This window comes from Peromyscus maniculatus, chromosome 3 (assembly GCF_049852395.1).
Source record: "Peromyscus maniculatus bairdii isolate BWxNUB_F1_BW_parent chromosome 3, HU_Pman_BW_mat_3.1, whole genome shotgun sequence".
In the NCBI taxonomy this organism is placed as follows: domain Eukaryota; kingdom Metazoa; phylum Chordata; class Mammalia; order Rodentia; family Cricetidae; genus Peromyscus; species Peromyscus maniculatus.
In genome coordinates this window covers 157,838,226-157,862,319 of record NC_134854.1, presented here as the reverse complement: position 1 = coordinate 157,862,319, position 24,094 = coordinate 157,838,226, and the positions used below count along the sequence as shown (strand labels likewise).

Sequence of the window (24,094 nt, the reverse complement as noted above, 5' to 3'; positions counted from 1 at the left end):
CATCAACAGTGTCCCTTCCCTTCTTTCTTCCTGCATTTTTCTTTCTCTCTCTTTTTCTTTAAATTGCTTCATCTTCCCCTAGATGGGGAAGGGGCCCTCTCTCCGAGGGGCTGTGGCAGCAGATGGCTGCTGAGGGGGAATGCAGTCATTGTCTTTACAGCCGCAACCATTGCTGAGTTACCAATGCTCCTCTGGCTTCACCCTCAAGCCCATGTGAGTGGTGCTAGGTAAACCCTGTGGGTCGCAAAGCAAAACAAAACAAAATCAGAAGACCTGAGGTAAAATGGCTGCAGGAGTGGGGGGTAGGGACGATGAGGATAAGCAAGGATGGAGGGAGGAACGTGAGCAGAATATGTTGTATACATGTAGGAAACTGTCAAAGAATAAACTAATTAAAAATAGCATTTCTTACATACTTGAGGCCCTAGTACAAATTAGACTTTATTAACACTAATTATTTCACAGTTGGCTTTCCAGAGACACCAAACACTTTCTAAGAATGACATCAAAAGCTCCCTCAGCTGTTCGGTCATTGACACTTGCCAAGTTAATTAGTTAATGGGATTATAATATCAGTTCTGATCTTCAAAACAATAACAGATAACAGTATACCTAAAGGCACACGTGCATTTTTGATACATTGAGATATTATCTCCTGCCTTTATATTCAAAGGCCCCTGGAAGGAAGCGCATGGAGGCAGAACCACTTGACGTGGGCACTGGGAGAAAGGAGGTGGCAGCTGGGAAGGAATTGGCCCCTGGAGTTCAAGGACAGTGGAGAGAGAGAGACAGAAGCAGTGACCCTAAAAAATAAGAGAAGAGCAGGATTAGGTGAAGCCCATTCTCGGGGACTTCCGCTTCCAAGGGAGCAGAGAAGTGGGGAGCAGCTGGGAGTGAAACATGATTTAAAAGAGAGAGAAATGACTAAAAGAGGAGTGTATCTGTATGTGGAGGAAATGAATCAGGAAAGAGGGAGGAAATGGATAAAACACAGGATAAGTAGGAGAGAAGTTACATCAAAGGGTTAGAATAGGCCTTGAACCCAGGGTCTAGGGCACTCAGAGGGGCTGGCCTTAGGCGTGCAGGCTGAGGAGGGGCGTGGCTCACCAGTATGATAGGGAAAAAACCAGCCTATGAGAGCAAATACTGACAGGAAGAACCACTGGAGAAACCTATGCAGATTGTTATTTACTTACTTTTGAGTCAGGGTCCCACTGTGCAGACCAGGCTGCTGTGGAACTCACTGTGCAATTTTGGAGGCTCTCTTTTATGTACTTTATTTTATTCCAGAGTTAGGAAGTGAGATCATTAGAGTGAGGATCAAAATAGGTTGGAGGTCTGCAGAATACGCCATGGATGTTAAATAGTTGCCTGAGGAGAGATGATTATATACGGTCTCAGTCTGTTACGGGAGGCTTTCATGGCACAGTATGATGCTTCTTGTGTTGCAAGTGTCTACCTGCTGCATTACAGCAGTGTAGCTGGAGTCCCGCCAGTCCCGGAGCCCGCTTATAAAATAAACACACAGACTCTTACGTTACTTAAACTGCTTGGCCATTAGCTCAGGCCTATCATTGTCTAGCTCTTACTCTTATATTTAGCCCATTTCTATTAATCTATACTTTGCCACGTGGCTCGTGGCTTACCGGTGCCTCACATCTCCCTTGTCCTGGCAGTGGCTCCAGCCAGTCTCCCCCTCTGTCTTCCTGTTCCCTCAATTCTCCTCTCTGTTAGTCCCGCCTATACTTCCTGTCTGGCTACTGGCTAATCAGTGTTTATTTATATAGAGCAATATCCACAGCACTTCCCCTTTTCTTCTTTTTCAAAAAGGAAGGTTTTAACTTTAACATAGTAAAATTACACATAACAAAACAATTATCAAGCAAGAATTACAGTTATAATATCTAGTCTATTTATAATAACTAGTCTATTTGGCAAAATTAAAGAAGATATCCTATCTATCATATTTGTGAGTCTAAGGTTTTATATCTAACTTATCTTTTATCATAACTAAGGAAAATTGTAACTATCTAGCTTCAACTACATCAAAGACCTCAGAAGGATGTAATATTACCTGAGAAATGGGAGAAGGATGCAAGCAACTTCCGGGAGTCTTGCAGGTAGACAGAGACAGCTGGCAGCCTGGACAGTTATCCAAAATTTTCTTCTGAAGTTGGGGCATCTGTCTTCAGCCCACAGGCCTCGAGTCTCTTAGTCACTTTTCTCTGTGTCATGTAGAATATCTGGCAGTTTCCTCTGCGAAGCAGGAACCTGAAGGACCATTTTGCCAAGTAAAGTTTAGTGGTCATCCTTCCATGGGTCCTGCATGTCCAGTTGATCAAGCAGTACAGGCAAGAACAGTTTCTTGCCGAAATGGCTATTTTTGTCAAGGTGAAGATAAACGCCATATGGAGTGTCTTCGATGCCCATTCTCCTCTCTGAAGTAAATCGGTGCTGCCAGGAGCAGACATGTCTCACTGTCCAGAAAGTCTAAATTTTTAAAATATTTTAAATGTTATATTCTGTAGGTCTTTGAAGTATTTGAAGATTACCTATCTATCTGAAATATATCTATGTATACCTAGAAGACTTAACTAACATGGCTACAAGTATGATTATCATAGATGACTAATTACTAATCTATTTTTTAATTATCCATTACAATTTTAAATGAGCTGTACAAACATAACACCTTAAACAAGAGTAGAAATATACACACAGTATAACAAAATTAACTTTAAGTTTATATCAATAAACTAAAATCTATACCAATGTAAAACATTTTAAACAAGTTGTTGCTCTTTAAAAGTAGGTTCATTAATCTACCCTTTTATCCTATCATCTCTATATCCTATACATCTATAGCATATCCCCTTCTTTTTTAGAAAGAGATCGCATTTATAATCAACCTGATTTAAATAAAAATATTGGTTTTTCTCTGTCCTACACCAGAGGGCTCTTCTGATTTGGGACATAAGAATCTCTTAACCTTTTCTTTTAGCAATATGCCTGAGTTTAGAGAAGGAATGAGCCAATTCCATCTCCAAAGCCAGCTTGGTATATTTGGGAATTTGGGCGTAGCATCTCTTACTACTTCCTGCTGGAGGGGTCGCTGTATCTTATGGGGACACAAAGAAAATTTTAGGCTTATGGGGTAGTCCGTGAGGCTGTATTGTCTGAGCCAGTTGCCTTGAAACCATTCTGGATGTTAGATCATCTGGGCCATGGTGTCATTGGAGACCTTTCAGGGGTTCTTGACTGGTCAAACCTGATGTATCTTAATCTGGAACAAATCCATAGCCTCTGGCTTTCTGTGGAAACAAAAGCAGAGCCTCTTTTCCAAAGCAACATATCCTTATATCCAAATTTTGAAGTCAAGTTACCTTTAAAATTTATATTTTGGCATAACTCAACAGCTTTTGCAATCAAATGTTTTTCTTCAGTTATGAATATCAAAGAGAACATAATACAGATTCTCTGTGTGATAGCCATCTTTACATAGCTTATTTTTTATATTAATTTTACTGTCTCTTTAAACACTTTATTTTTAAAAATTATCTATGTGTTTATATAACTGTATATATTCCTTTTCTCTCTCTTTCAAGCCTACATAATTTTTACATACATTGTAAACTATTCCATCTGAATCAGTCTTATTGTGAATCTATTGCTTTAAACTGTAGCATTCTAAGACTGAAATGGCGCTGTGGCTGCTGGCTCTGCCCACTTCAGCTTCCCAACATGGTGGTGGTACGTTTTTCGCCAGCTCTGGGAGCCCTTAACTCTCAGAAATAGTGGGTCTATGCTTTTATCAAAGCAACGTGTAGCCCAGAAACCTCTTTTTGTTTTGTACAAGCAAAGGCTAAATTCATCAGGCATCTTGTGTGCCACTTGCAGAGGCCTCATTCCCGCCATACGGCAGGTCGAGCGTGCACATCAGGAACCCGCCATAGTAGATAGTAGGTCAAACACGCAGGCTGCCGCTAACTTGAAAGAGACAACTAGGAACTGTTTTTAGCTCCGTTTTAGTATCTTTTTACTCAGGTGGAAACTCTTGCCAACACGTTGGGCGCCATTTGTAGCTGGAGAATTTCTCTCCAGCTCCTGTTAAATCCCACCAGCCCCAGAGCCCACTTATAAAATAAACACACAGACTCTTACATTATTTAAACTGCTTGGCCATTAGCTCAGGCCTATCATTGTCTAGCTCTTACTCTTATATTCAGCCCATTTCTATTAATTTATACTTTGTCACGTGGCTCGTGGCTTATCGGTGCCTTACATCTCCCTTGTCCTGGCAGCAGCTCCAGCCAGTCTCCCTCTCTGCCTTCCTGTTCCCTCAATTCTCCTCTCTGTTAGTCCCGCCTATACTTCCTGTTTGGCTACTGGCCAATGAGTGTTTATTTATACAGAGCGATATCCACAGCACAGCAGCAGCCTTTTCCCTTGACCACGCCCATCTTTGACCACCAGAAGTATGTCTAGACAGGTTCCCACATGAGATCTCACTGGTTTAAAGCAGTGTAGAATGATCATCAGGGACATGGACAACCTAGCGGGGATCCTGATCATTAATTGAACATGAGGTGTTCAACTGCTGTCTCTCACACAGCTGAGCAGGCACAGGCACAGCCTGTGGAAACTACCGAGCAAAGAGAAGGGCCAGAGAGTCACTCTAATAATTCATCATGCAGCTTATACCAGGTCAGGTATAAGTGAGGGTGCATGGCAGGAACCCTGGATTGCAAATCCCTCAGGGGGCTGGGGATGATCAGGGATGAGGTCTAGAGGGGACATCATGGTGGAGATCTTTGAACACATGTGCTCCCTTTCGGTGTTCAGGAAGGAAGTCTCAGATGGAAGAGGTACAGGATGAACTCTTCCAGAGGCTCACCATCGGGCGCAGCGCTGCACAGAGGAAGTTCCACGTGCCACGGCAGAATGTTCCGGTGGTCAATATCACTTACGACTCCACACCAGAGGAAGTAAAGACGTGGCTGCAGTCGAAAGGATTCAACCCTGTGTGAGTGCCCTGGGTCACAAACCTTCTTCTCAGCTGGGTCACTTCTGTGCCACCCGTGACGCTTAAAAGTTGTCAGAGCCCAGGTGGCATTCTTTGTCCCGTATTCAGGAAACAGTGGCTAACTGTTTAAAAGCAAAGAAGAAAAGGGCAGAATTGGGGAAAACAGAAATGCCTAATCCTAGTCTGTCTTCTAGACGGTAGTTTGTATCCTTCACTAGTTTCTTGAACAGTTGTTACCAGCCGTGAGGACTGCTGGCATTTTATTCTTTCTCATCAGTTATGTGGAATAAGACGATGGTCTTAGCAGGACCATACCATGTAGGGTGTGTGACATAAGACTTCTTGCTGCAGGATAGACAGTCTAAAGGCTGTAAATCAGAGGCATCTTTACTGCTTTATGTACCTCTAATCTAAAAGTCTGTAGATGTTTTGTGTATATGCTGTACCATGAAATGTTTGAACGGTAGGTGGCTGAGGACTCTTAATTTAGAAACTCACTCACTTGGCATAATTGACAACAAAGTGCAGTTGTTAGTCAGCTGCCATGTTACAGGAAAACTATCTGTTGTTCTTAGGGACAGGAAACAGAAACCCGAGCGAGTCGATGATTCGAAACCCTAACCATTCTATGCGCAAGGAACCTCTGGGTCATGGCCATGAACATCTCTTGGCATTCCTTTGTCTCAGCACTATAGTGCTGTTTAAGGATATGGACTACACAATAATGGCCTAAGCCTGTCATCCCAGCACTTGGGAGGTAGGGATGGAGGATCTGCAGTTCAAGGTCAGCCTGAGCTACATAGGGAGTTCTAAACCAGCCTGGGCTACATGAGACCCTGTCTCAGAGGTGAAATCAAGTGAACACTAAAAAAACATGGATAGATAAATGATAGATATGAGAGAGGGGGGTTGGATGAACTGGAGAGATGGTCTAATTGCTAAAGCAAGGCTCACAACCAAAAGCTTGAAGAAGGAGAGAGAAGCAGCAGCAGCTTTTCCTTTGCTGACATTCACAACAGTCTGGTAATGTCTTTCCTTCTGCTCTTTATTTCAGGACTGTCAATAGCCTTGGGGTGCTGAACGGAGCACAGCTCTTTTCTCTCAATAAGGATGAACTGAGGTCCGTCTGCCCTGAAGGTGCCAGAGTCTTCAGCCAAATCACTGTGCAGAAGGCTGCTTTGGAGGTGAGACTGTGGACAGAGCGGGTGTCTGTTAGGGACCTAGGCCTGCCCAGCAGCTCTGGGACCAGTGTTCTTGTCCATGTTGGTCAATTTCCCCTCACCGAAGAGGCGAATTAAATGTGGCTGTTTTCCCTGCCACTAGATATTGTCAGCAACTGTTTTCACAAAGGTTGTCTTTCAGTACAACTAGAGATTCATTGCTGAGCGTTTTAACAAAAGCACAATGTTCTCTTTTTATTGCATAAGCTCCTATAAAAACTTCAGTTTTGCTAAGAGAAAATAAATTCATACCTGAGTTGAGTAACTGTCTGAGAGGCTAGGACTGTTTCTTTAAATTTTTATTTATTTTGGAAATGTCAGTATAATAAATAAATAAAACCCTAGTTGTGGGGTGCTAGAGAGATGGCCAGGCCATTAAGAACATGCCCTGCTTTTATGGAGAACCTGAGTTCTGTTCCCAGCACCCACAGAAGGTCACACATAACCATTTGTAACAGCAGCTTCAGGCGTTAAACACTGTTTCCTTGCCTCGAGGGCCACCTATGTGCATATGCCCACACACATAGAAATGTACGTAAAAATAAATATACATGGTGGTGGCACATCTATAAGCCAGCCCTTATAGGGGGAGGCAAATAGCTTACTTCAAGACCAGCCTCAGCTATAAAGTGAGTTCGAGGACTGTCCAACTACCCGAGATCCTTTCTCCAACAAACCAAAGTCCTGGGTACATTTCCTAAGCCTAGTTATCCATCTACAGAATCATCAGGAATTCTAAGGAAGGCCATTAAAAATGTGTAGCTGTGGGATGGGGAGACAGCTTAGCAGCTAGGATGGTGTAATCATGACAACCAGAGTTCAAATCCCAGCACCTATTTAACCAGCCAGACATCCCACAAACCCACAAATACTTCTGACTCAAGTTCTGAGGGATCTGCCACTTCTTCTGGACTCTGAATGTACACAGGCAAACCTGAGTGTGAACGTTCCACATGCATATATAATTCTCTCTCTCTCTCTCTCTCTCTCTCTCTCTCTCTCTCTCTCTCTCTCTCTCTCTCTCTCTCTCTCTCATACACACACACACACATACACACACACACACACACACACACACACATGCATATTAAATAAAATAAATCTAAAACAAAGGAAAATAGCCAGCTACGTGAAGTATTTAGTCTTGGCTGTCTGCATAGCAGCTACAGAGTAAATGAACATCTGTTCAGCTGGAGGTGTTCAAGCTATCCTCTTCAAAGTTGGTTCTGTAAGAGTTAATAGTTTTGTGAAAATTATAGGTGGCCTCAAATAAAAGGACATAGGATTCAACATGAAGCTGATAGCTAATTTTCCCTACCAGGTATATTATGTAAATTGAACAGTTAAATAACTCAGGATAAAATAGCTTCATGTGTATAATCCTATAACCATTCTCCATCAAGCAAAATTCCATTACCGTGAGAATTCTCTTCTACAACATTGATCTGGAAGGTTTTATATTCGAGTTTGATGATTGCTTTTCATATGTAGGGTATGAATAAGAATTATGTCTTCCCCAAAGCAGTTTTATTATCATTATGCTTACCAATCTTGTTAAGAATGTATAAATTACTTCTCAAGGGTATGTTAGAAAATCCTGTATCCCAGAGTTTCCAGATCCCTTCCTTCCGGGGCGCCCTGTTACTGTCTTTACCTCCCTGCCTGCTTCCTGCTCCCGAGCCCTCTGGGAGTTGACTGTGGCAAAACTGATGCTGGGCTTCCTTGTGCTCCGTGGCCACCTTCCTCCTCACCGTTTTCTCAGATCCACTTCTTCACATAGTTTCTCACCACGCCACCCCCCACTTGTTACCCAAGCCTTCAGTCATCAGAGGAAAGGAGGAGACAGTACCTGGGCATTGTAGGGAGAGCTGGGAGGTGAGGAAAGCTGGCAGGATCAGAGGGGCAGAGTTGTTTGAAGGGGAACCGTGTGTTCTGAAGACGCCCTTTAAAATCTCTAAAGGGAAATGAGTGCCTTGTTTGACTGACAGTTCTTTGGAAGGTGTGAAAAATGGTTCAGTTGATCAAGTGCTTGTTGTAATCATACAGACCCTAGTTCAGATCCCGAGTGCCCAAGTCAAAGGTAGATGTGGCTCCATGAGCACCAGGGAGGCAGAGACAGGAGGATTTCTGGGGCTGACCAGGCCAGCCAACTAGTGAGCCTCAGGTGGAGTCTGAGATTCTATCTCAAACTAAGGTGGAGCCAGGTGTGGTGGGGCACCCCTTTAATCCCAGGTGTGGTGGGGCACCCCTTTAATCCCAGGTGTGGTGAAACAACCCTTTAATCACAGGTGTGGTGGGGCATCCCTTTAATCCCAGGTGTGGTGAGGCAACCCTTTAATCCCAGATGTGGGGGAACCCCTTTATTCCCAGTACTCATGCAGAGGCAGAAGGGCCTCTATGAGTTTCAGGGCAGATTGTGCATGTGTGCACTTATACATGTGTACCTGAACACACATGTCACACATATATAAACACATACATGCATACAAAGTATTCCTTGGTAACTGACTCCTTATACATAGAACCTCTTTCTATTGGCAAGTCTAAAACATTCTGCATGCATTATTGGTCTGTTTTTATGTTAAATTGAGAGGCACGGTCAGTGATGGTGAGTGACTTGTCTTAAGAGAGTTAGTTATTCATATGATGTGCTACTTAAGTCTAGAAACTTCATTGACAGGTAGAGGAGGCTCCTGCTTTCTTGAAAAAATAGTCCCATCCCATCCCGTCTCCCCGCCCCCCCCCCCCCCGGCCCCACCCCGCAGTGGACTATGCCCCTGAGCCCTTTGATTTGATGGGTACAGCCACAGCACACAAGGTGGTAACTATGCTGTCTGCTCCATGTTTCTTTTTCAGGACAGTAACGGAAGCTCTGAGTTACAGGAAATCATGCGTCGACGTCAGGAGAAGATCAGCGCTGCCGCCAGCGACTCGGGGGTGGAGTCTTTTGATGAAGGAAGCAGCCACTGATCTGTTGAGCTCCATGATTCTTGGCATTGTTGGACAAGCTTTGTTTAAGAAGCCTTGAGGGAATGTCAAATCCATTGTCCTGGTGTATGTAAATTATCGCCATGAAGGGAAACAGTGGATGCCTGAGTGAGCAGAGGCCGCGCTGCTTCTTTGACTGTTGTTTTGACTAAAAACTGAGAAGTGGGCAGGTGATCTTGTTCAGCAAGTCAAGGTACTTGCTGCCAAGCCCAATGACCTGAGTTCAAGTCCCTGGACCTACGTGGTAGAAGGAGAAAGCTAGCTTTTCCAAGTTGTCTTCTGACCACCATTCGTAAATAAACAAATAACATGTAATTAAAATAATTTTACAGTTAATTAAAAAGAAAAATATTAGACTGATTTGACCTTGGGAAACATTTTTTTCCACTTTCCTAAGGCGCACTTCCCTTTGCTCCATTAATTATCTCAGCCTCCTTTGGTGATCTGTGTTGGGTTGTTTTGACAATGGAAAATGTATTCATTGCAACAAGGAAAAGCTATGGCCATTGATGACTAAGTCTGCCGGCTCAGCTTTCTGTGACTGAGATGCCTGTCATCCAGGGAGGAGGCTCAGCGACACTACCCTCTGCTCACTTTAGACCTCTCCTCTGATGTACCTAATGACAGTGTATTTATGTTTATTTAAAGTTCTTAATGCCAACAGCTTAAAAAAAATCACATTTGAATGAATTGTACAATGTAGCCAGACCTTGACCATGCAAATAGGAGACTCTAGTACCTTCTCAAGATGTTTTGTTCCTCGAAGCTCTGTCAGTCGCAAAATCTTGCATAGATTACGCTGTGATTTAGTTTATATTCTGCTTATTGTGTATACTGTGTAAGTACATATGAGGAAGCACAAGTCGGGTCACTTACACGCAGTCAGTCAAACCAAGTAGCCCACCTTGGTGTTTATGACAGTATTTTGCTTAATGAAGGGCTCAGTTATAAATATTGATATAAGTAGTAAAAGGATATTGGGCCATTTTATGTGTTTTATCTGTGTAACAAGGGACACTTAATTTACATGTACTTTAACCCCATGAAAGAATCTAGATAGAGAGAAGAAAAATAGCTAACCTTCAACAAATGTTATTTTTGGAAACACAATTTTGTCATTAAATGTAATATTATTTCACATATATAAAGAAGATGTTATGTAAGAATGTTGTATATTTTAACATAAATCCATTTAGAGAGAATATCTAGACTCATTAATTTTTCATAGTGCCTTTTTCACTTGAGTCAGCTGGAAAGAGTCTGCAATAAACAGTATTTGCTGTATATTAATAAATAGCTTCTATCTCATCAACATGAAGATGTTTGCTTTTTGGGCTGGGCGTTTGGATTAACAGACTGGGAGCAGAGGTCCACATAACCAGAGAGAAGTCTTCAGTGTGTGTCTGCATAGAAAATGGCCTCCCTCGTGTTATCATCTATGCCTTCTATAATCAAGTCATAGTTGCTAACAAGAATGAAAACTCATACCCACTGTATTCATATTTGATCACTGTCCCAAGCGAATTTGTGTCCCGAAATCTGCAGTAACATCGAGCAACTTCTTAGGGGCCAAGTTTGCAGAGGTGTCGAAGGGACCAGCAGCCTCCATCGTCCATCTCTGTCTCCCCATTATCCCGAGCAGATGTGAGATGACAAAGGAGAATTAGTTTAGATCTCTTATGTTCCCTAAACCCTGACTTCATTGGGGAAAAAAAATCTCTGGAAAGCAAAATCAAAATCAAAATATTAGAATAACCCATTTGGAAAGTAGCAGATCCAACAGCAAAAGAATTGCTGTGGTTCATATCTGTATGTTATGATACAAAGGGAATGGAGGAGAGAAGCCATGATCACAGGATTCCGTGGCTCAGGAATAAAGGACACTGGAGAGTGGGGACATTTAGAAGGCAGAGTCCTCTCAGAACTTGTGTTCAGATGTCTAAGGAGTTTGGTCACTGAAAATTTTGAAGAAAGAGCAAGCAGCATAGTCCCAGTGATGATCTGGTTTCAGAAACCATGAGTCAATGGAAAGGTTCACAGTGTCCTTGAGAGTAGACCTCAAGAGAGCATGCCGCTCAGCTGGTGCTCGGCTTCTCAGGAGGCTGCTGCCATGAGGTCAGGAAAAGGGAAGTGAAGGTGCGTGCCTGTTGCTGCTGGTGCTGCTGCTGTTGTTGATGGTGCTGCTGCTGCTGCTGCTGCTGCTGCTGCTGCTGCTGCTGATGGTGATGATGGTGCTGTTGATGATGGTGATGATGGTGATGATGGTGATGATGATGGTGCTGCCGCCACCGCGGCCGCCAGCAGTCATATACCACTTGCAGAGTGGAGACCCAGTGATGGGGATGGGATGGGAAGTAAACCAAGGCAAGTTCATGATCCCCTCCCCATCTCTGAATCCTCTCATTTCTTGGAGAGAATCTGTCCAACTATCACATGGTAAAGCCCTAAATCACAAAAGGGTAGGCTGAAGAGCTGTCTATCTCCAGCTTCTGCACACGTAGACTCTTGGCTTGCTTTTCTGTATGTATTTGAAATTACATATAAGTAATAGAAAGCATATGAGTTTTTCCAACACAGTAGAATTATCCTTCCCTGTTACCTGAAAATATGCAGGGGAGTGAATTATTGATTAGGAGGGGGAAGAGAGAGCCCTGAGACTCTACAGAGGGGGTGATAGGCAGATCCCACACCTCAGGGGAGGATTCAAAGGGTAGAGCTGTATTCATCTGTCCTCAGAGGCATAGAAAGCACATTCCACCCAGGTGGTGGTAGCGCACGCCTTTAATCCCAGTACTCGGGAGGCAGAGCCAGGTGGATCGCTGTGAGTTTGAAGCCAGCCTGGGCTACAGAGCAAGATCCAAGATGGGCACCAAAACTACACAGAGAAACCCTGTCTCAAATAAATAAGTGAATGAATGAATGAATGAATGAATGAATGAATGAATAAATAAATAAATAAATAAATAAATAAATAAATAAATAAATAAATAAATAAAAGAAAGCATATCCCATGGTGCTTGGATTTGAACCTCTGAAGAACAGCATTGTAAGGTGAACACCTGTCTTAGAGGAGAAAAGATTGAAGAGGGGCTTCTGGCCTGTTGATGCTGGATCTTGTGGGACAGAGGAGAGTGTGGGTTTTGGTTCTTAAAATGCAGGAGAAGTAGAAATTGGAGTCACCTCGCGGTACTGGCATCAGTTGTTGGAGCAGCATTGAAGAGCTGTTGACTGGTTTTGCTCCCAATTTTGGTGTACCTCATGTGGTAGTCTTGTTACTCACTGACATTCTTGGAATTGTGGGAATATAGTCATGGTATTTGGGCAAGTTTGGACAATGATTATCTTTTCTTCCTGTCCCTCTGTTTCCCTTCCTTGGGTGTTTGCAGCTTCGTGTGCTGGGCCCTCTGAAGTTTTCCCATGCTCGCTGCTGCTCTGTTCAATTGTAGTGCAGCGTTTTCCCTGGGTTTCATTCTGGGTAGTTTCTGTTGCTCTCTCTCTCTCAGTGTGCTACCCTTCTCTTCTGTGGCTTTTATTGGCTCCCATTGTAATTTTTTCATGTGTGAATTACAATCTTCATCTCTGAACCTCCAACTTAAAATTTTATCTTTTCCGTCCCTACTAAACTCACTCAATATGCCTTCTACTTTTCCAACCTTGTGAACCACAGTTAAACTGTCTTTAAAGAAGATTGGGGAGGTGGGAGCGTAGAAAGCAGCTGGGTTGCAATCCACGCAGAGAACAATTACACTGCAGAGTGGGTTCATAATTCTAAAACGGAGAGGGAGAAATCTATGCAGATTTCTGTTACGGGAAACTTATCTCTCTTGTGGCCTGATGTCCAATGGAATCAGGCACTGGTTCAAGAGCAGCTAGTTGGAATAGATTATAGAGTTCCCTAACCGGACTGGAGAAAGGGAGGCCCCCGAGGAAGCAGAGGCAGGGCCAGGAGGTTGCATGGGCCTTTTTGAGCTGTGAAGTGAACTGGATGGTATGTGACTCGGTTGTTGTGATTATCTCAGGTTTTTAATCTTTATATTTGTCCCCGAGTTTTATTATATAATAAATGCAATATATTTCTGAAGATAAATAGTAAGGAGTCTGAATCAATAATTAAAAGCATTGCCCCAAAGAAATTACCTAGAAATGATGGCTCCATCGGCATATTTGAAAAACAGACACAAATCCTAAAACTCTTCAAAAACCCAAAGAAGGAACATTGCTTAGGTTAATTCTATGAGGCCACCCTTTTCCTCACACCAGAGTCAGAGAGAGAAACTACAGGCAAAAAGTCAATGTTCCTCATGAACGATGTTGTAATACTGTTTGTTTTCTTTTAAGATTTTTATTCATGAGTTTGTGTCCCCTTTGTGTTTTCATTGAGCCAGGTTCTCAGCCAAGCTGCCCAGGCTAGCCATGAACTCCCCACGTTGTTCAGATAGACCTTGACCTTGTGAGCCTCTAGCCTCAGCCTCCAGTTGTAAAGCAAGCAGACCGTGAGATCCTCGGCGGTGCTCACTGTTGGTGATGTCTAGAGGAGGGTCCCGTTCCACAGGCCCCAGACTCAGTTATAGTGTGTCTCCTCCTCCCCCACCTTTCTCTTCCCTTTATCTCGATTCCCACACCCTTCTCTTCTTTTTCAGAGTCTATTTGCACATCACTGTCTCCTGGGAGTTGGGAGCAGGAGGCAAGCCAGAGCCCAAGGCTCTGTGTCATGGAATGTCTTCATCAGGGAGTGGGGCATGCTTAGCCAGGGGAAGTACAACTTCTCATAGCAAAATTGAGGTTTGAGGTTTTTCTCAGCATTTGTGAATGATTTGGAAGATGAAGAAGCTAGTAAAATCCTGATAAAGTAAGCAATTGCCAAGAACTATGCAATCAGTGAATTACTAAGAACTACACATTGCCTAACTGGAAGATGGTCTGGCTGTCATCTGGCCCTGAGAGAATTTGGGCCTTGAGCCTGGACTTCTGGATAGATTGCTGTGCTTTAGAAGTCTCATACGCCACCTGTTCAAGGGGCAGCAGAGTCAGAGACTCCTAAGAGCCAAGATGCCTCCTGAAGAGACTGAAGTACCAGGCCTTTAGACTGCAACTGGGAGGTGAGCCAGTGAGCTGGGCCTCCCAACAGCCCCAGAGGGCCCTTCTCTAGGCTGATGTCAGGGGTTCCTCCTTGCTTCCCAGGTAGTTCCAAGTGCTAGTTTCTCTCCTCACAAGGCCCCCACAGCTGAATTTTCATGTAGATTGTGCGCATTGTTTGGTGGAATATTAGCTACTTTTTTTTTAAAATCATTGATGTAACAATATTGATGTAACAAAATACCTGACAAAAACAACTTGTGGTTTGAATGAGAATGTCAACCACAGGCTCACACCTTTGAGTCAGCCAAGGCTCACACCTTTGAGTCAGCCAAGGCTCACACCTTTGAAGGCTTGTTCCCCAGCTGGGTGCACATTTGGGGAGGTGTGGCCTTGCTGGAGGAAGTGTGTCATGAGGGGCTGGGCTTTGGGAGTTCATGGCCTCACCCCACTTCCTTTCTTCCCTTCCCTTCCTCCCCTCCCTCCCTCCCTCTCCCTCCCTCCCTCCCTCCCTCCCTCCCTCCCTCTCCCTTCCCCTCCCTCCTCCCTCCCTCCCTCCCTTTCCCTCCCTCCCTCCTTCCCTCCCTCCCTCCCTCCCTCCCTCCCCTGAGAGTATGTCTGTGTGTCTGTGTCCAGGTTTTCAGTGAATGTGGCTGAAGGTATGATCCTTTGGTTTCCTGTTCCAGCCACCTGCTTGCTGTCTTGCCTCCTCTGCCCTTATGGACTTCCCAAAGTAAACTCTTCTGTAGTTGTCTGGGTCATCGTGTTGTGTCAAAGCAACAGAAAAGTAACTAATACACAACTTAAGGAAGGACAGGCTTTGTTTTGGCTCTCAGTTTGGAGTGATGTAATCCTTCCTGGTGGGAAGGCATGGCACAGGAGATTCAGGCAGCTGGTCACATTGTGTCCCCAAGTGAGAAAACAGCGAGAGATGAACGTTGCTGTTCAGCTCGTCCTCTGTTTTCCCTTTTTCTTTTTATTTAGTCCAGGATTCTGGCTCACAAGATGACACCACCGAAATTCACGGTGGCTCATCTTACTATAAACACCCTCTAAGTGTGTCTCCTTGACAGTGACAGTTAATGATCACATTAACTGGCAATAGTGAGGCCAGGAAACCCTGTTCTGAGTCTTAGCCATCCTCTTATATCTTCAGGGAATGTCAATTGGCTGGTAACCCTGATTTTGGTTAGAGAGAAAAATTGCCTTTCAGACTTGATCCACACTCCTTCTTTATGCAAGAAGTAACATGGCAGTGATCCGGACCAACATTAGCTGGTCTGCTCAGTCTTGGCCTTGACAGGACAGATAAGCATTTGCTGTGAGGGACACTGTGAGGTTGTCTATCCAGTAAACGCAATATGAGGGTTCTGCTCTGCTCCTCGGAGGCAGGTGGTGGAAGGCCTTATTAAACTTGCATGAGTGAGGTGAGCAGAGCTATCCGACCTCAGGCTCAGGCAATGTTGTGGCTGTTTCCTGGCTCATAAAGCTCAGCCTGTGCAAGTGAGAAGTTGAGGCTCATTAATAAGCCAGTACCCTGTAGTCAATACATGAGAGTAGAGTTTACATGAATGTGAGAACGTTCACTGCCCCGTCTGCAAAACCAATCCACCATGGGACAAGATTCAGATGTTTAGATAACTCATTAATCTGGCAGCCGTAAAAAAAATAAAGCATGGTGGGATGACTGTTGTGACTGTTGTTTTATGCTTGGATGATGGAACAGTGGATTTACGGAACACAAACTGAGACAGCTCTTTGCAATCGCCCGCATTTTCCAGCTTCTTGTAGCATTTGTTCTACTGACTCCCCATACCCATAGGAGGCACTGTGCAGACGGGACCTTTGCCTTGAGGGGTTGCCTACACCAAGTCCAGCAAGTTTAGCAGGGGGAGGGGAGGCTCTTACCCCTGCTCTGGGAAACAGACCTAATAGCTGGGTATGATCACAGTAAGTGTGCCTGTGAGGCGCTGAATACGGCGGACAGTCCGAGGGGCGCCTCCACCCTGTAGCTGTCCTGGCGGAAGGAGTAGGAGGGTTCATGGTCAGTGTGCTGAAGGATGGACTCGTAGACTTGGAGCATCATGTAGAACATACTCAGTTCTGCCAGGCTCTTGCAGCTACTCTCTACAGCCGATTCTATGTTCCACCACCGCTCATGAAAGAGGATACTCTGTATTTGTGTGTGAGAGAGAACACTTAGGCTCTGAGATAGCAGGTGACTTCTGTGACTTCCAAAGGGCTCTGTGACTCCGCAGACTGAGCTTTTCAGTTGCACAGCTCTGCGCCCCCAAACCACCAGGCACCATGCCAAGGGCTTTCCATTTAATCCTCTACACAAGGCTGTAGAGGAAGCTTTTAGTGTTCCTGTTACCAAACAAGGAAACTGGCTCATAGAAGGATTAAGTGACATTCACAAATGGTGCCTGCTTACCCCAAGCCTCTGCTCTTAACTTGACCCAGGCATGTTTACAGAGTAGCGTTGTCCAAACGGGCTCCTTCTTCTTCTTAGAAGCAGTGAGCTTCGTTAGCTAGTTAGTTTTGATTCGTTTATTATTTGAGACAGAGCCTCAAGAAGCTCAGACTGGCCTTGAACTTGCTGTGTAAACAGGATGAAAAACTTTTAATCCTCCTGTTTCTGCTTCCTGAGTGCTAGGGTTACACACATATGTCACCACATCGGATTCTATGGTGTTGGGGACCAAGCCCAGGGTTTCATGCATGCTAGGCTGGTAAGCTTTAAAAAAGAACTATGACATTGTCACAGTGAATCTACACAAGTTGTTTGCACAACTGCAGTGTAAGTCAGGTCCCGGCATTGCTTTGTGTGAAACCTTTCCCACGTGTGTTGCGTGGACTGAACACACTGGACGCATGTTGGGCAGTGTATGCTGGCAGAGAGTTGAAGCTCAAAGCCAAACCTGGGTAATGCTTTGGCCCCACATGTCTATAATTTATATCCCAGGGCCAGTGACTGTGAGGGATATTGCCCTGGAGAAGCAGGGCTTATCCAGTTCAGGTATTGGGTATTTTTTGTTTGTTTGTTTGTTTGTTTGTTTGTTTGTTTGTTTGTTTGTTTTTATCTAATAAAGAAGTTCTGGATGGCTCTTGGAGACTGTGGGAGGTTAGCTTAAACTGAAATCATGTGATTATCCTAAGTTAATCCAGCAACTGTTTTTAGACTTGTGATGTGTTTAAACTGTGTGGTGGGCTAAGCATGTCACATCCCAAGTTCATACAGTGAAACCAGCCCCAGTGTTATAGTATTAAGATTTGGGGCTTCGGGAGTAGCTATGTCATGAGAGCCCCCCCCCCCCTGCTTTTTTTTTAAAGCAGGGTTTCTCTGTGTAACAGTCTTAGCTGTCCTGAAACTCACTTTGTAGACCAGGCTGGCCACAAACTCACAAAGACCCACCTGCCTCTGCCTCCCAAGTGCTGGGATTAAAGGCGTGTGCCACTACTGCTTGGCCAGAGCCCTTATTAAATGGATTATTGCTATAAATGACCATAAAAGGACCCCAGACAGGTCTCACTTTCTATGCTATGTGAAGATAAAACAAGAAGCCAATAAATGGTGCTCACTAGAGCTGACTGTGATTGCACTCTCACTCCAAATGTCAGCCAGCAGTCTGTGAGAAATAGAATCCTGTAGTTCATTAGCCACCTTGTTACAGCACCCTGAGCTGCCTATGACATGATGAGGGAAGTCCTGTTACCATGTCGTCTCATACATTGCACAGCAGCGACACTGGGGCCTTCCCACCCACAGTAACTCTTCTCTGTTACTATGTTACTCTGCGTGGCTACACTGAGGCCCCCTCTCCCCCATACGTTGCTTCCCAAGATTCCTGGTTAAAGGCAATAGGATAAAGTGTGACTGGGGACACCCAAGAAGCCCTTCTAAGACCATTTTTATATTTGTTTCTTAAGATGGTATGCTTTTTAATTTTTTTATTTAGAATATTTTTGGGAATTTCATACATTGTATTTTAATCACCTTCAACTCCTCCCCAAATTCTCCAAAGATCCCCATCTAATTCCATATCCATCAACTTTGTGTCCTCTTTGGGAAATTGGTTTTAATTTTGTGTTTATATGTAAGTATGTACACATGACTGCACTGCAAACAGAGACCAGAAGAGGGCGTCAGATCCCCTGGAGCTAGAGTTAGAGGTGGTTGTGAGTCACCTGATACAGGTGCTGAAAACCAAACGGAGGTCCTCAGGAAGAGCACCGGATGCTGTTCCTGCTGAGCCACCACTCTTACGTGCTTCCTACTTGTGACAGAGGCAACGGGTACAGCTTCTACTTTAAACAGCACTTCGGACTTTCTGAGGGTTCTTAGAACCGAAGGAAGATGTTATGTCCCCTGGCTTTGAGCTCCTATCCTGGCTGGAACGCCCTTTCCAGGGAAGGAGAAACACAGTGGACTGGGTTGCTGCACACTACCTGACATAGTGAAAGCTCACAGCTTCCTCTGCGTTGGGGCTTCCACTAATATGAAACAACTCTGGCTATAGTAACCCAGATATAGTCTGAACCAAAGCCAATGACAGCATAATGTATATTCTGCTGGGTCTCCTGGGAGTTTTGGCTTTGTGAGAAGATTTGGAAAGGAATAACAGCATACAAAAATCAAGAGAGATTTTACCTGGAGGAAAGTGACTTCTAAAGAGAAATGTGTATTTCTATAATAAAGTTTATCTGCTAAAGATAAACTTTTTATTGGTGGTCTTTCCCTCCAACCTTAGTTTGCATCATGGGATAACTTTACATTGCTGTTTCACCTGTCTTTTAAGAATTTTACCAGTTATACATCATTGTCCTGAAAAATATCCCATAGTGGGTGGTTGTTTGAGCCATGCCCTGAAGCACTCACTGCCCCTAGTGAGGTAGCAGGTAGCTGTTACACCTGCCTATGACCTTGAGGTGCGTGCCCCTGGGGTGTGGCCACTGCGGACCTTTAAGACCTAGGATGCATGTATGCAGCTCTCTCTTCTCTTCACTGCCTCATGGTTTTGGATGCAGACCAGGGCAGAGCTTGCCAGAGAACCGCATTGGACCATGCCTCGCCCTTTCAGGATCCTGCGAGAAATTCCTTTATTCTGTCTTGTGAGTTAACTCCCAAATAAATTCCTTTGTTCATTAAATAGATTCCATGGATCAATCCCAGTATTTGGTGCCCAACGTGGAGCCAGTATCTGATGACATGCAAGATGACATGCAAATGAAGGGCATGTTGAGTGTTGGGCATGACAACACTAGAATCTCAATGACCATGGAAGTATCTCATTGATGACATCTAGGCAAGCAGGTGTCCTTTGTCCATGTTGTAATCACATTGGTCAGAAGCCAGTCATGTGGCCCCACCTGAGCTGCGGAGGGGCCATTTTGTACTTGTATTTATAATAAATGCATCAGATGCTATAGAGTGGCTCATGATCCAGAGCCATCTGGGGAGACCTGAAGAGAAGGATTCACTTTAGGCTAAAAGAAAAGGTTCAGGGGTAGGGTGGGCCAGACCACCCACTTGGGCCCTGTGTCTATTATGTGCAGTGAGTATTAGTTGGATGTTTGTTGAATATAGAGGTGACATGTATCGTATGTGGTTGACCATGACTCTGCACTCTTTAAGACTTAAATGTGCTGAGTATAGTTTTTTTTTATTTTCCCGACTTTTCCAGGAAGTAAACAAACCCACCTCTTCCCTGGGACCCACACTAGATGCTGTATGTTCTTCTCCTGGCATCAGGAACACATGAGGCCCTTATTTTCTCCTCTGTTTTTCCATGGTAAAATGTAAACTCCTTAAAGCAAGACCTTGTAGCATCTGCCTTCTGAACCACAGCCCTTTCCATGGTGCCTGGCATGAGATGGGCTGTGAACAAATGATGTGCTGGTTTGAATGAGGACTGTCTTTCGTGGGCTCATGTATGTGAACATTTGGTCTTCAGTTGGTGGCACTGTTTGGGGAGGTTATGGAACCCTTAGGAGGCAGAACCTTGCTGAAGGAAGCACATCACTGGAGGTGGGCTTTGAGGTTTGATGGCCCCTCCCACTTCCTGTTCTCTCTTTCTGCTTTCTGTGTGGGGATGAGATGTGATCTCTCGGCTTCCGAACTGCCAAGCCGTGTTTTTCCTGCCTTGGTGGACTCTCTCTCTCTCTCTGGAGAAGTAAGCTAAAATGCATCCTTTTCTCTGCCCCTTCCTTCTAGATAGCCTGGGCTACATGAGACCCTGTCTCAAAATACAACAGGGACTCCGAGGGACAAGCAGGGAGGATTGGGAGGACTAAGATCCTGGAGAAACATACAGGAATATGGACAGTTTGGACAGAGGCAAGGTCACAACCTTACACATCGATTCAGGCCTTATTTATGAGTACCCATCATGCCACACGCTGGAGTGGAGGACACATCCCTGAGTCAGACAAACAGGTCCTTCCTCTCAGGAATCACAGTCGCAGGAAGGATCTAGTCCTGGGATTTTATCACAGCAACAGAGAATGAAACTGCAATGAATGACTATTTTTTTTCAAATTGAAAGGTTGTCCTATATTATTACCTGGAGATGAAACTGGTAATTCTGTCCAATTAGAGTTTAGAGGTGACAAGTGTGACCAGGAAGCAGTAGCAGGGAAAGTGGCTTTGAGGCTGGACAGAGCTGGGTCAGATTCTAGGTGTTCTCTTCATAATCCAGCCTGACCTGTAATTTAGCAGACATTGGCTCTTGATCCAGTTGCTTCTCAATTTCAGCATGTGGAAAGTGGACAGTCTACCTCTATAACGTTATTTGGAATTAAGCAACTACGATATAAAGGACTGAGCATTTGAGAAAGAAACTGTCATTGTCCTGAGGGTCAGGTGTAAATGTTGTCTCCATCCTGTCGAGAGAATCCTGTGGTTTATTCAAAGCAGCTGTGCAAAGCTGCATGCATCCTGCACCTCCCCAGGTACCGGGTGAGGACTGAGGCCCAGGCAGAAGAAAACATTGAAAGGAATTTGGCAAGTGCTTGTTTGGTCCTTCCAACAACAAATTCCAAATTTCAATTTTTTTTTTTAAAGATCTGGCAATTGTTTCATTGTGCTTATGAAACAATTGTTTTACATAAGTAGTCACAAAATCTTTTATTGATTGAATTTTTTCCTTATGGACATGGGTCACTGGGTTAAAGATGTAATTGTAACCCTTAGCTCTGAGAATAAGAGAGACATTGATAGACTGTCTTGTGATAAGCCCCTCACTGACTCTTAAAAACAAAGCTCCTCCTCTTCTTCGTGGCCAGCAGTCAGAAATATTATGGCTGGAATTTCTCTCCCAGGCATCCAGATGAGGCTGCTGAAAACCAGGGATGAGTGTCTGCAATTCTCTGTGTTATGTTTTGATGCTCCATAACCCATTTGGCCAAAGTGAATATCATATTTGGTTCTGAGCATGGTTCCTGATGCTGTGCCCTGTGCCAAGCACCAGGCTGGAGATCTGTGAGCTGGGAAATGGGCCAGCTGTTTGAAGCACATTGCATGAGACATTCCCCGGGGTGCAAAGGAAGGCCTCCTTGCTAGAGAGCAGGAGGAATTCTGCCCTTGGAGATTGGACTCAGTAATTTTAACTCCTTGGCGAAAGGCCAAACCTTTAGCCAACAGATATCATGTGGCCCATAGAAAATTTAGACACAAAGCCTCCAGCTCTGACTTTTCATGTGGACACTACCGCCAAGATATGTTGCCCTCAGGGGTACAGCTTTAAAAATGGAGCAGCTTTATAAAATTTGACATTAAAAGCATCTTAGTAGATTTCCTCACTCACAAGACATGGAAATGTTTGAGTAATATTGTTTTTCTTTGCAATGAGAAAATGAAGATTCCAGATTAGAGAGCTGTCTCCCCCCCCCCACTAACCTCCAAAAAAAGGGGGCACCTCTTATTTTCTTCTCAGGTTACATATAATCATTCGATTCCCAGTGATGGATGGATAGATTAGTGCAAAGATTACATTCATAAATCAGACCCTACTGGTAGTTTGTGAACCAACTTTGTTACTTGTCATTTTCAGCCCCCAAAGTCCATCTCACCAACACTCCTAGACAAATGCTTGGGGATGCTCCACTCCCTAGCTCTTTCTGTGTGTTGCCTGGGTTACTGTGACCTGTGTTTGCTAGTCTGTGTGCTCCTTCAATACAAGGCCCCACTCAAATGATTTTTTTAAAACAACTAGCAATGCAGAAGAGTCCCTGGAGACCTCACTTCTGAATGATAAAGGTGGCATGGGGTTAGAAACAAAGCTGTGTGGAGTGGCCTCAGGGCTCATCAGAGAACCAAGCAAAGAATCTTTGGTGGGATTTACTCCTTCTACAAAACTATGATGCAGTTATCAGCATCCTGCAGTGTGTTAACTGAAAGTCAACGAATTCACAGTGGGAAGGAAAAGCTGAATCTTTTGCTAGCTGGACATCTTTCTTACCTTGAAGTCCAGAACCCGAGGGGCACCAAGGAACAGAGTGATGAGAGTGAAGACTGAAAAGAATGATCTGGAAACCTGCATCTGAGTGACCACTCTGTAGTCTCAACTCTGGCTCTGCAATGCAAGCTCTGGTTTCTTCTTCTCTTTTCTGGGGCCACTAGATCCCTCCTGGGAAGGGGTGCTCAAGGAAAACACAAAAGATATATGAAGTGCTCGCTTTCATGGGCTGTCATGGTCAGGCTATGGAATTTATGTGAGCGTCTTTGTGGCCATGAGAGGTCCACATCTTTTCACCAGCTCTTCTGTGGTTACACAGATTCATCTCTGATTTATGTGTGAGGGTCTAAGGATGTCACACAGGTACTTGCCACCTTTCTTGAACCCTGTTCACTTTGGAGACTGGCATGATGTGTTATTAAAATGCCCAGGAGGGGGGGAATAGCAGAGTGAGAAGAGGAAGAGGCGGCAGGAAGGCATTGGGAAGGAGAGCCAAGTAGGTTATAAAACTAGCATTCCCCGTGAAGTCCACCTGTCAGTCTGCAGGGTACGGACATATCCTGCCATTCTCCCTCCAGGAAAAAAGCCTTACTGGCCTGCTCTTTCAGGCCCTTGCCAAGGTCTGTTGTGTCCAGGACTCTACAGTCATAAGAATCAGTAGAGGTGTGAGCTGTTTATTTGGTACCCTTTACTGTCATGAAGGTCACTGACAAAACACTAAACTGACCTTGTGTAGTTCCAAGAAGGTGGCTGGAGACATATCTCAGCTGTTAAGAGCATGTACTCTTCTTGCGGGGGACCTGAGTTTGGTTCCCAACACCAATGTTAGATGTCTGCCCAGGACTCCAGAGCCAGGAGATCTGACACCCTCTTCTGGACTCCATGGGTACTACACTCACACACGCATATACCTATCCACACATAATAATTGAAAATGAAATAAATCCTGGGTGTGGGGTGGGGTGGGGGGGATGAAGATAATTAGAGACAGAGGGAAACTTGGAATAGGGGGCAAATATCGGACACAGAAGTGGGCTTCCAAAAACCACATTACTGCCAGGAAGCAGACAACTGTATCACTTTTGATTTGAGTGTGGACCTCACTATGTCTAGAAGAATGGTTCTCAATTTTCCTAATGCTACAACCCTTTAATATAGTTCCTCATGTTGTGGTGACCCCCGACCATAAAATTATTTCATTGCTACTTCACAATTGTAATTTTGCTACTGTTATGAATTGTAATATAAATATCTGATATACAGGAGATCTGATATACAACCCCTGTGAAAGGGCCATTTGACACCCCCGCCCAGGGGTTGAGACCCATAGG

At 44.4% G+C, this 24,094-nt stretch overlaps 1 protein-coding gene across 5 annotated transcripts in view; it reads left to right on the top strand.

The window, feature by feature from the left end:
- The window catches only part of Eps8 (EGFR pathway substrate 8, signaling adaptor), a 173,069-nt gene extending 162,524 nt beyond the window's left edge, over positions 1-10,545 (top strand). For all 5 annotated transcript variants that reach the window (XM_076568120.1, XM_076568121.1, XM_076568122.1 and 2 more), the window contains 3 exons: positions 4,843-5,023; positions 6,078-6,207; positions 9,100-10,545. In XM_076568120.1, coding sequence (XP_076424235.1) covers positions 4,843-5,023; positions 6,078-6,207; positions 9,100-9,213 — 425 coding nt within the window. In that variant the 3' untranslated portion in view covers positions 9,214-10,545. The remainder of the gene's footprint in view (positions 1-4,842; positions 5,024-6,077; positions 6,208-9,099) is intronic.
- Positions 10,546-24,094: the final 13,549 nt, after the last annotated feature.